General features: G+C 42.7%; 1 protein-coding gene across 1 annotated transcript; it reads right to left on the reverse strand.

Annotated features, from left to right (window-relative positions):
- Positions 1 to 970: 970 nt before the first annotated feature.
- LOC147717057 (uncharacterized) lies at positions 971 to 2116 on the reverse strand. Its single transcript, XM_086919837.1, has one exon. It carries the CDS (start codon positions 2114 to 2116, stop codon positions 971 to 973), a length of 1146 nt encoding a protein of 381 aa, XP_086775963.1.
- Between the last annotated feature and the right edge of the window lie 11594 nt (positions 2117 to 13710).

The following is a 13710-nucleotide window of genomic DNA, read 5'->3' on the forward strand; positions in this document are numbered from 1 at the left end:
CAAGCTGAGTTTTTAACGCCTGACTATAGATTGAGGGACTTTCACAATAACCTTGAGGAGCTCTCTTGAACCGAAAGCTTTGGCCTCCTAAAGAGAAGCCAAAAATATCTCTGCTTTCCTCAGCAATGGGAATACTGAAGAAAGCATTCTTTAAATCAATAACCGAAAACCAGGCAGCTGAAGCAGGAATCAGAGTCAACAAAGCAGTGATATCCAGAACAACATGAAACTGTGGTACGACAATCTTGTTAACCTCTCGAAGGTCGATCACAAACCTGTACACAGGTGGCTGAGAAGCATCAGTACGCTTAAGGACAGGCAAAACAGGACTGTTACACACGTTACCTCTCGTTTCTTCAACCACACCCTTCTCAACCAAATCATAGATGATCGCTAAAAGAGCTCTCTCGCCATCACTCAAGATCTTATACTGCGGAATACGAGGTAGCCTAGCATTCGACTTGAGAGTAACAACATAGGGTGGAATCTGCAAGAGACCAACATCATTGGGACCTGTAGCCCAAAGTGTATCAGGAAGTGAACGCAATTCCAGTGGAAGACAATCTTTAGACAAATACATTGGAGAAATCACTTTCTTACCCACCATAAGATGTACTCCTTCAGGAGAGCAATGCAATGTCGCATGCAATCTTTTCAGCAAGTCCAAACCCAACAGATTCTCACCACAACCAGTCGCTAAAATAAGAGGAGCTTCCAATTCACAAGGACCGATAGAAAGAGGCAAAGGACTAGAAACCGTATTACGAACTGAGGCGCCAGAAAATCCTACAGAAATATTGGTCAAGCCAGACAAAGGTGCGCCAGGAAGTTTAGAGTGCATAATAGAACTCTTTGTTGCACCAGTATCCAAAAGAAAAGGTTCTGCCACACCTAATGTAACCACTTTAACATAGGGTCCACTCTGGTCTACTGGAACTGACACTACTCCCTCTCTTTGCCCATGGCTGTCCTAGCAATCATTATAACCAACACTCTCGCTCTCAACACAGTAATCCTCAGCATAGTACTGAGCAGACTGAACATTCGAAGCATTCTGTCTGTCAAAACAATTTGCAGAATTCTGAAGGGGAAAGGAACGCTCATTCCAAGGAAACACACCACGTCCCCTACCCCTAGGAGCTTGTTGGAAACCAACACGACCTCTCTGATCAGATACACCATTCGCATGCTGTAGCAGAACCGGACAACTATGCTTAAAGTGACCTTCTTCTCTGCAATAAGCACACTGATTAAGGCCTGGCAAAAATCGTGGAGCAAAATACTCGGGCTTCTGTAACAATTTCTGAAACTGTGGGGATTGCTGATACTGAGGCTGATTCATACGAGGCGGATAAGCTTGCTGCAAAATAACTTTCGTCTTTAATTCTTTAGTCTTCCTCTCTACTTTATCCTTCTCATCGTTATCCCTATTCTCGTAATATTGTGCAGTAGCCAGGATCTGGGCCGACGAAGAAACAGCCCATGAACTCTCAGAATCTTTCAACTTATTAGAAAGTTCGGGAAGCAAATTAAAGACAAATGTGTCCACGAACAACCTTTGACCACCCTCGGTGCTCATATCCTGACCACTATGATCGATAAACGTTTCCTCAAACCTAGTAAAGAAATCAGACACACTTTCATCTTTATTTTGTTTGCATGCTGCTAACTTATCCCAATTCACTCGTAAAGCAGGCATCATAGTTTTCATCAAATTAATAATTCCACCAGATAATTCTGCAACTAAAGGTTCTGGTTTGGCACCTCCTACCTGCCGACCATCTGCAGCAACAATATTAGCCCACGTATCTCCTAATTCTTGCGCATGATTCTCATGATGAATCTTTGCCCACAAAGGTTGAGGGACTACATTACCCATCAACATATCTGTATCAGCTAAATTCATAATACACGCTTCAACTGTCTGAGACAATTCTTTGTAATAACCAGCAGGATTTTTACGAGGGTCTGGTAAAGTCTGCTTAAGTGCCAAGACTTCTGCTCTTTTCCAAGGGACATGTACCCATACTCGCTGAAAATGAGCTGGCTCAGCTTGAATACCCAAATTTACATTAGCCTGAACTGCCTCTCTCCATACAGGGGGAACCTCTCTCATGGGATACTGCTTCACTTTTCTCCTAACAAAGGAATCAGGTTTGTACAATGTCTGAGGCGGTAGCCTAGACCTGAAGACAAGTATCGTCTCTACAGCATCTGTAACATCGGACTCCACTATCATCCCTTGAGCAAATTCTGACTGAACATCAAGCACTTCCTGCGGAATCGGACCCAACTCATTATTTTCCCATTCCTGACGGAGAAAAGTACACATCATATCAAACACATACCTTTGCTTCGGTGGTTCCCACTGAAAGAAAACATCCATAATCGCTTGTAAATTATACCTCGAAGCTTTTAAAACCCATCTTCGAGTCAAAAGATCCAACACTGTCCGCTCTTCGGGACTAGGAAACTGACTACGACTCTGTCTACGTTCTAAAACAGGGGTCATATTCAATGACCCAAAGAGTGGAGACAAGAGATTAACAACAGTCTCAGTCATTCGTTTTCGAGCAGAAGGAGAAGAAGTAGCCATAAGAACAGGAGAAAGAGTATTTTGAGGCAAAAGAGGCGTAGGAACAAGAGGATCAGGAGTCGAAGATACAGAAGTAGAAGGCAAAGGAGTTTGAGGCAAAGCTGGTAGCAAAGTCGGCGACCCTAGAGGGGGTTGCGCCGTAGGAGGGAGAACCATCTGTGGAGCAACGGGTGGCTGAACAACAGCAGGAAGCTGAACAGCAAGAGGTGCAACAACCGGGGGTAATGGAGGCGCAGTAGCACCCTGCACATAAGGAGGTGGTAATCTCAGTAAATGAGAAATCAAAGGATCTTTTTCAGGATCTTCATTCACTTTTGAAAGGGAAGGTGGCAAGGCCGGATAACATTTATCGATAGCCATGCAACGCTGTCTATCTAAGACTTCACTCGCACGCTCTTCTCCATCTTCCTTAAACTGCCTAGCAGCTTGTAGCACTGACATATTCTTATCTTTCCTATCTCTCTTTGCTTGCTTAATTTCTCGCTGTTTGGCTTCCTTACACCAAAGGCGGAAAGAATCAAACATTGCCGGCCGGGCTTTCTTCTTAAATAGGGCAACTTCCAGATTATCTAAAATATTTATTTTCAAAATTACCATGTTGGGGCTATTGTAAAACACCATCTTTTCTAGTATAGCGGACCCATATTTCATTATACGTAATGGGACCCACTCCGTGTTTTGAATAGAGCTCATAAGTTGGAGATCCAACTGGAGGTATCGGACATAAATCCTCCAATCGGGAATCCCTGTTGCAACCACAACCAAACCATTTCCCAAATTTGCTAAGACCAGGCATCTTATAGCTCACTAATCTAGCTTCAAACTTCAAGGGGTTATCAACTATCTATACACTCGTAAATATACGAGCCCCTCGGCTTCAGCTATTGCAATATCTGAATCAAAACCAAGGACCAAAACAAAGATCGTGGGAGCGACCCACTTATACTTAACCAAATTATCCGTCACGCCACCAGAAGACCGTCTATCGACTCGTTCTACAAAGGATCAATCAAGGGTCCAAGACAGGGCGACAGTCAGGGCAGCAGTCCTTCGCAGCCGTCGGAAAAGCGGGAAGCCTCGCAGCAAAAACCTTCGGACCACGACGACATTGAAGTGGTTGGCCTTCCTCCAGAATTTTCTCACGTGGCTCCTCACGATCCTCGGGCTTGGACCGGTACCGCTGAAGTCGCCACACCGCCGGGAGCCAACTGAAGAACTGGGTTTTTAGAACCCAGCGGCGCCAGGGAAACACCCAAAGTCTTGGGGTTCTCCTGTCTTGGCAAACCGAGACACGGAATACTTCTAGGTGGCGTCAGAGATCAAATTTATTAGCTGCAGCTAGTAACAGTAATTCCAGCAATACAACACGGTGTACAACTCAAGAAACTGTTCAATTTTCATAGAGCAATACATCAGTATTTATCCACCTTTTGCTCATTATGAATGCACACCTACTGCGACAAATTCTAACGAATCAAATACATTTTCCCATGCTTCGTCATATCATAAAAAACTCACTTTACATTGTACCAACCCACAAGTTAATTATTAGGAATGTCCCAAATTCAATTTCCACGAGCCGGACAAACATATAATTGAAAGCACTACCCGTGTAACGAGAAGACATAAAGGAAGAAGTAATTCAGATATTGAGTACGATAAGATCTGTGCAAGCGAACTAAAAGTTAACAATATCCTGAACTGTTCAGGATATTGTGGAGGTAAGCGAACGGACAAAGTTGCATGGGCTTCGTTGTTCATGTACATATTAACTAGGCCTTTTCTGACTTGCAAGTGGACTGCAAAGAAACTGACCTCGTCACCTGAAACTGACCCTTTGCGAGGCCAATTTCCCTGGCTGATCGTTGTCTGAAATTGGCAATCACTGTGATTCATGATGTTTGACAGGGGATACCATTCCTGTGTATGGTTAGAGAACTGGGTGGAATACACAAAAGATGATGGAATTTTGGCATTTCCATTAGAAGGCACCTTTAATGGAAGAATTTTGTTTAATTTAAGGACCCGAATGAATGACTTACATCCCAGACCTAGGTTAACGCAATATGAGGCATTAGAAGAATGGGAGATTGAGGCTTTTGAGAGAGACAGACCTAGGATTGACAAAGGACTGAGTACATTTTACCCAAAGGTTCCCCGAGATTCTAAAGAAAAACAAATGAAACAATGGAGACAGAATATGTTAGTGGAAGGGCTTTACCCAGTACTAACGATAGAGGAGCCTGTGGGAGGTAAAAGAACTGAGAAAACTAGACATTTAATGACTGGTGGTGATTCCGATGATGATTACATGGAGGATTTATTATTGAAAAATCCACCACCCTATAACAAAGAAACGAGAATAATAAATCCAAACAACCCGTTCTTTAGACCGCCTTATAATGAGGGGTCAAGCATATCAAACCCGACTGCCCCGTCTTTAAAGCCACCTTTAATTCCGCAAGTGATACATGAGACCTCCATCGAAAGGGTTTTACAGGAAAGAGTAAGAGAAGCTTTAAATAAACAGAGAAGTGAGTTAATTCAGAAAATTTCCCAATTAAATACAAGTCCTGAAGCTTTGACAATTCCAGTAACTATTGGCCCAGTGGTTCCTTTGTACGGAGATAAACAAGGTAGTCCAAAGGCTCCCGTTATAACTGCATCAGTAGTACAGCCAAGAAAAGAACCACTGATAGTTGATGATCAGGCAAGTGAATGCGAATCAGTGATATTCTTAATGGATTTACCAATAAGGGAACCTGAAAGTGGTTCAATAAAAAAAACTACACCTTTAACTTCAAGGGAAGTACAGATAGAGACTTCCATGCATTGGAGGCCCGGGTCCATCTGTCTATCTCTTCAGGAGTTACTACAGTGGCACTTCTCATGAATGAAGCAGGAGTATTCGGTGGTGGAATAATGACTCCTTCTCTAGTTTTAATAGGCTTGTCTTTTTTAAAGTAATTCTTAACTTTGTCTACAAGTGACAGTTTTCTCTTACTTCCGTACATTTTGTTAGGTCTGCCTCTTAACATCTGATCCCTTGCAAACCCCAAGTATCTCGGATCAGGTCGAATTTCTGGATGACTTGGATACCACATATATTTCACAAAAATTCAAATTGTGCAAAAATTACTTCTTTCTGTTTACTAAAATGCTTCCAATGCTAGCGCGTCTTTTATTTCTCGACAACCAATCAACACTGGAGTTGCAAATAATTTCAACCAATGAGTGTGCGGCCTTTCTCGTGAGACGAGTTCCCACGCTCCTACGCTCACCCCTCCTTTACAAAGCTATCTCAGCTACACTCCCGATGTCTTGACCAATACCAGCGCGGTACTGAGTGACGTCAGCGCAGCTCCGCGACTGACTCCCTCCATCACAAGGTATTTCAAAACTCAGTTATTTTGAATTTTAAAGTGCAAATTCTTATTATTTAACAACGGAAACACATTTGCCACTGTACCCGAGTGACTAGATAGGAAAGAAATATTTCAATGCAAGTAAATCCCTTCCGTTTACTTTTCATACACTACGAGTAGAACCCTTCCGCCTACCCTTCACACAAGCATTAGAGAACCTGCTACTCCTTTAGACTCATCCACTCTAGGATATATACTGAAGCCAAAGTTTCAGCAGCGAACCCTTTTGCTATCAATCGAGCTTAGACGAACCTGCTACTTCTTCTGTGTGATCCTTACTAGGTTATATCACAACAAAAGTTTTGCTAGCGAACTCCTTGCTATCATTTATTCACACAATTATACAGAAAACCCTAAATAGTGCTTGCGGTTCTGCCCAACAATGCACTAACTTCCTCTGATAAGTGACCTCAACGCGAGGTGGCTTCTATCAGCCTCCCGCTATTCTGCCCCCGGGGATTCCAGACAACACATATAACAGATACGAACAACTTTGGTTAATACATTCAATATAGCAGCATCAAATAAACATTTCAATAATACCACATTTGATCGATCAATAAAATATTAACTTAACCTACTAACTAATTAACTACCTAACTTTAACTAATCCCTAACCATAGCTCTGCTACCAGAAAAGTATACTGATAGAGCGCGCGGGTCACCCTACTAAATATTTTTTTACCAATACTCACCTGGGCCCATAATTCCAAATCATATACCTTAACTTTATTTCGGTAACTCACGCTCTACTACCAGTATCTTGTGGTTTTTCTTTTTATCTCTAATTCCTATACCAGAAACCTGCTAATCTTTGACACTAGGTACCTAAAACACAATGGATCAGGGAGTTGAGTTAAAGATAAAGGCACATCAAAAAATCATAACATTTGTAATTATTTAATAACCACAGACTCAGGGTAGGTTCAAACTCTTTATCTAATCATCATCCTCATCATATGTCATGAGCCACAAGATAAATGCGATAAAACTATCAATAACTAAAATCAGAAACAGCGTATAGCTATGAATAAGATAGAGTATGCTAATCATTTAGAAACTTAGAAAAGTAAAAGGAAGGTAAAAACAAGAAACATCCTAATTTAGAAAAACAATCTTTCGCAACTTGATTAAAGGAGGGTAAAGAAAGGGAACACACTAAACCCAAAGCCTTTTGCAATTCACTGACAGTTTAAAAGGAGAAACACAATTTATACTATTCGATTATTCAGATTTTAGCTTACTAACTATAGAGAAGGTAAGATTTGGAACATACTATTAATTCAGCTTATCTCCTTAAAGGGAGAGTGAGAAAAGAAACATATACTCTCATAGAAACATATCACATTGGCTAAAGGTGGGTGGAAAATTGGAACACGCTAATAGTCAATAATACATGAAAGTTCTCATTTACCAAGGGACGGGAAAAGTAAAGAACATGTGCAATCAAGCTTTGCAAATTTGGGAAGGTGAGAAAAGGAATGCAAGTTAATTTACAATCACCCACACAGACTTATATTTACCTAGGATAGAAGTGAACACCAACCCTGGCCATGGGTCAGTTGGAAAAGACGGGAGGAACCCCATGGACTTCAGTGCCAGTAGGTGAGCAGGTGCAGCTCATGGACAATCAGGACAGGATAACCCCAGAATTTGGATCAGGACCGGCTCACCATAGGTTAAGACCAACACCTGCAGCTTCGGTTGCAACGCCTGCGCTACTCCCTCTCTGCAAGGAATCTGCCAAAACCCCCGATTGGGTTATAACTTTTATCAGCAAAGTGCTTCGCCAGCACTTTCACTTCCCAAAACCCCGATTGGGTTCTCAAACCTCCCAACAGAGTGCTCCGCAGCTCTTTGCTTTCAGTCACCTATTGAGGGCGTTGGATCAGTGACAGTTCAGCTATTCGGACAAGTCGGACAATCTCTCTAGCAAAACCTACGCTAGTTATACTGTTTTTCAGGTCAGTGTACCACCCCCCAATGTTGCAAGTGTAAGGATCCCCAATTTTGATTGGTCAAAGGAGGAGGACAGGTCATCACACCACCTAAATTTTAGACTTTCTCAGACTCCTTATTCAAATTCCGTTTCCGCCCCTTAAATTCCAGATTCTCATGACACATGCCTTTTGGTTAACAATGGTGAATATAACATTTAATACAATTCTAACAACTTTCAGTACATTTCATCTCCTTCTAGCTGGGTCGCAGGTCAGGTTCCCAGGCGCATCTTGGCTGTTGCTGCCATCTGGCTGGGTTCCAATGCTGCAGAGCCCAAATTTCCTCCGCAGGGGACATGCGTAGAAAGGAATTCCAAAATGGAGTAGTAAGCACCTCCCAGGCCCAAAGAATACGATACATGGAAAGTAAAAAGGAAATAATTTAGAACACAGTAATAAATGATTACACAGTATACCATGAATTCCTACTCTATACCCATTACTTTAATATAAACTATAGCATTATGATTAAGCAGAACGAACAGCTTAGCAAAAGCAGCAATGCAAGCTTCTCGCATGTGAGAACACAGATCAGCCCTTTTAGCACTAGTGCGCAGATGTGAAAGGGTTCCCTCCAAAGCTGCGAGTACGTCATGTCACGTGGGTATGACAGACGCATGCGCAGTAGAAATTCCTGCGTAGCAGCAGCCATTTTTAGATGCAAGCGTATTAGGATTAGAAAACACATAAGCAAGCTGCTCTCGGACACCCAAATGGTGAAAGAATAAGGAGCAAATTAGTAAGCCAACAGGTTGGTTACATAGTTAGGGTTATTTGAGGCTCATGATACAAGCAAGTCACTTTACGTGCAAATCCTTGCTCCATCACATGAATGGCACATTTGCGTGCTGTACAGCAATCCATGTAGTTTATCTAATTACATTTCCTGAACTGTGTTTCAGTATGAGAGTAAAAATATTGTTTAAAAAAAATAAAGCTTTTTTTAACAGATTATATTTTTAATCGATCTAATATTTATTACTGTATTTCCTTTCATGCTAACATTGTATTATCAAATGAATGATATACATTTCTCTGCATGTCGTATGTGTTTCATGCAGTTTAACACTCCAATCCATCTTTATGTTGTTTGTGCACACTTTTTATTGGTGTAGGAGACACATATGATTTACCTGTGATCAAGGCGTGAGTAACGCCAAAACGCATTGGGCTGTTTTGTACATGGTGGTCGCACTAAACTAAGCTTTGAAAATTCGAGTCTACTTGGATTGTTTGCACCAGAGTGCGTGTCTCCTGCTGGTTTGGAGTTTACATTTGAATTTTGCGGGCTCCTCACCCTGGTCATGACCCACTGCTGCTGGGTTCCAGACTGAGGGGAACTGTGGCATCCAATATATATATATTTCCAAAACTGCACGGAAGAATACTTGCAAAGGTGCACTCTCAGGACGCCGAGAAACTTGGTAGCAATAAAGATTTTTAATTAATCTTTCTCATCACGCGTTTCGGCTGCAACGCAACCATGATCACATGTGTTGCAGTCGAAACGCATAATGGGAAAGATGAATTAAACAAGTAACGGATTTAACTTGACGATTTTAAGGCATTGGCAGAACGTCCTTACTGGTTCGAGACCCATATGAGCAAATTCAAAACAAGCTCTCGGCATTGCTGTGACGGAAAGGGGGGGGGGGCGATAGGCATTCCTTTGAAGTCAGGCAAATGGTGGTGTGCGAGCGGAAAGCGGGGATTAAAGAAACAAGCATTGGCGCCGCGCGGCAATAAAAAACAAGTCGGATGGGGTGGGGGCGGGGAAGAAGGGGAGTGAGCGAGTGGGAGGGAAGCGCTGGCTCTCGGCATTGCGTGGGCGGAGGGGGGGCGCATTCCTTTGAAGTGTGAAGCAGGCAGGCGGCTCTGGGAGCAAATGGCAAGCGCGTGCATGAGCACATGCACTCAACGAAATCTGCGATGGTTTCAAAGCTTATTTGGCCTCCTATACTCTCGTCCTATTATCGCTTGCGCGATTAATAGGACAAGACCTAAAAACGTTATTTCTATCAGGTTTCTCGGCGTCCTGAGAGTGCGTCTTTGCAAGTATTCTTGCATGCAGTTTTGGAATCTTTATTACCGGCCTGAAAAGACAGACACGGACACTGAGAGGAAAGTTATTCGCACTTTTTTTAATTTCGCTGTAACGCGTTTTGGCAGGTCCTGCTGCCTTGATCACACACATTGCTCCCACTATATAAATAATAGTACACATAATTTTTTAACACAGTAAACATAGTAGAAAACATTTAGCACAAGATTGTTAGAGCATAGTCTTTTCTCTTTTTTACTTTTTCACTTTTTTTCCTTCGTTATTTCAGCTTATCATCTTTTTTTATCAATTTATTTTTTCATTATCTTTATATAAAGTGCTAAATACATAGATATACCTATATCTATATAGATATTTTTTTTTTAAATGAGGGTTTAAACCTCATACTCCCATACATATATATATAACGGATGAAAAACCTCGCCCAGAAAAATACTGCGCATCCTTACCTGTTTTCAGTTGCAGCCAGCCCCAACCATGAGGTAATGAAGGAAATTGGCTGTTTGGACCTCAAAACCACAGCACGCTTGTGTAAGCTAACTGCACTCTGGGAGTTGCAGTTCTACGTGTTGGGTACTGAAGCGGCTCCTCCCAAATGAAACACAGGTGTGCAAACAAATCTACTTTAGATGCCAGAAAACCTTTAACTTTGGGCCGCAGTAGCAGTGGCAACTAGCAAGGAAGTGCATCTGAGGAAAGCCTATGCTGAAACGCGTCATGCCGATCCTTGAAAAATAAAGAAATTCGCTTTGAATCCGGCGTGCCCCCTTTTTAATAAGGGAGACTGGCTGTGGAAATATATATATATATATATATATATATATATATATATTACCTACTGGCGGTCACCAGTAGGTAGTTATAGTTAGGATTATTTTCAATAGAAAATCTCAACATTCTATTGTGAATAACTTTGGTGCCGGTTAAGGAATCTGCCTGAAAATTTCCTCAAATTTGCCTCGCGGCGCTTCGGTCCTTCCCTGAAAGTTTGGGGGGGATTCGTCAAGCGGGGGCCGCGATAAAAGGGGGGTCCCAAAACGTGTTTTCCCCATGTTAATTTCCATAGGGCGGTCGACCTCACTTTTAGCCCGAACGGCTGAATGGATTTCCATCAAACTTGGCAAAATTGTAGGGACTGGTAGCCCGATGTGCCTTTGCTATGTCTCAAGATATGTGCTCCAGTGGATTTTGATTAATTTAGGTTCAAAAAAATATATATATCTATAAGCGCGCCGCGGTACGGGCACCGGGCGCGCTACGCTAGTTCGCGAGCGGAGAGCTGATTGGCTCTCGGGTGTCTGTAAACATTCCAAACAGTCCTGAGCGGCCGCCATCTTGTGTCTCGGTAGGATCGAGACACAAGAGGTGGCAAAAACAAAGGGGGAAATGAGCAAAAGGGGGCAGGGTAGACCCCCCTGACCCCCTAGGTTTGATGTTGTGGCCATAAAAGGGCCCCGCGGGGCAATTTTTTTTTTTTCGATTTTCGCGGGGGAGCGTACGGGAGAGCGTAGCATGGTGAAATCCCAGTTCATTCACTGCGTCATCTCTACGACCCTTTCTTGCGTCAATACGCCCCTTTTGCATACATTACACCTGACGTAGGTATAATGTGGCGCAGGGGTTTACAAAGTGACGCATCTACCTAGATGCGTCACTTTGTAAATATGACTCAGTAAGGTGCATGTTTTACGCTGCTGATTTGTCACAAAAGTGACGTACCGGTGGCGTAAAAGTGACGCATGGCCTCATAAATGAGGCCTTCAGGCTTCTACTCATACGTCATATTAAATATATGACGTATTGTATCGTAAGTACTTACAGATACGTCAGTATTTCAGACGTATCTGTAAGCGCAAAAGTGATGCATTGCTGGAGTGTGTCACAAAAATGATGCAACTCCAGCAATGCATCCTTTCACATGGGGCCAGGCCCATGTGAAAGAGCCTGCATCAGTCTTACGCCTGCTGTGAAACAGTCGCAAGATTTGGACGCAACAGCGTCATAAAAGTGACGCAGTGATATCTCATAGATTTCACTGCGTCACCTCTACGACCCTTTCTTGCGTCAATACGTCCCTTTTGCATACATTACACCTGACGTAGGTATAATGTGGCGCAGGGGTTTACAAAGTGACGCATCTACCTAGATGCGTCACTTGTAAATATGACTGAATAAGGTGCATTTTTTACAGCACTGGTGCGTCACAAAACGTGACTCACCGGTGGCGTAAAAGTGACGCATGGCCTCATAAATGAGGCCTTTAGTCTTCTAGTCATGCGTCATATTAAATATATGACGTATTATGTCGCAAGTACTTACAGATACGTCAGTATTTCAGACGTATCTGTAAGCGCAAAAGTGATGCATTGCTGGAGTGTCACAAAAATGATGCAACTCCAGCAATGCATCTTCTCTTACCCTTCCACACCCCGTTCCTTTTCTACATTTTCTTTGAATATCCACATTCCCCATGTTCACTCTCCTTCTCCTTACTTTTCTTCACAACACCAACCTTCTTTCAGTCCCCCTACTTCACTTCCTTTCTCCTCTCATACCTTTCTGTTCTTTCTTACTCATTTTCCTTTCCTTTATCAATGCACTCCACTTCACTTACTCTTTTTCATTTTTTAAGAATATAGCTCCTTGATGAGAATTGGAGGTAGTTCTGAAAATAACTTTTTTTTCTTCTTTTTTCTTTTTTTAGAACAAAAACAAAAACAGGGAATGGAAACTGCTCAACAGGAGCAAAAATAAAATAAAAAATTAGGGCTGGGGACGGCAGCGATGGTTCTCCAATGCTCGAACCTAGGCAGAACACTTTGCTCCCCATAGCAAAGTAGCTGATCACAGTCTCTGCATTTAAGGACACCTTTGTTAAATGCAGGCTGAATGTTCGGAACCAGCTCTTGTGATCTCCCCCTCACCGATGTTGTTGATCCTCCGGTTGATGTAGAGGCCCCATCACTAGGAACGTCCTGTGCCAGAGCCCTGACACTTTCCCGGGCAAAATTCTCGGGGTGCCTCCTCTCCACATGGCAAATCATTGTGGAGTTCCCAAAAGAATATTTTTTAGTGGGGTCACCCCATGACAGGACTGTGTGACAGATCCTGCACTCCACTTTTGGAGCATTTACCTTCTTCTGGTCATCAGGTATGGAAAAAAAATTCCAGATGAAATGTTCTTTGACTTTTGGCTGAGGAGGCTCTTCATCGATGAATTCATTGGAGTCATCTTCACTGCTGGATGGTCTGGCAGCCATGATAATCCAAGAAATCCAACAAAGAGCCGAGAGCAAAAAGGCAGGTCTTTCAGTCACAAAAGTGAAAGAAGAAGTGAAGGAAATGGGTGGGGATTTCATTCTTTGTAAAAAAAACTGTTAGCAGCCAATGAAAAGTGTTATTTTAAGGTCACATGACTTGATGCACTTACGCTGCGCGCACCGAAGCGCTTCCGGGGGCGCTTACGCGGCGCGAACGTAAGCGCTCCCGGGGGCGCATACGCGGCACGAACGAAGGCGCCTCCGGGGGTGCTTACGCGGCACGCCTAAGTGACGTTTTTATAGTTTCAAGGAAATGCAAAATCATTTTCATTTCCTTATTCAAAAATACTGCTTTTATATGTATGGT

This window comes from Lissotriton vulgaris, chromosome 5 (genome assembly GCF_964263255.1).
Source record: "Lissotriton vulgaris chromosome 5, aLisVul1.2, whole genome shotgun sequence".
NCBI lineage: Eukaryota > Metazoa > Chordata > Amphibia > Caudata > Salamandridae > Lissotriton > Lissotriton vulgaris.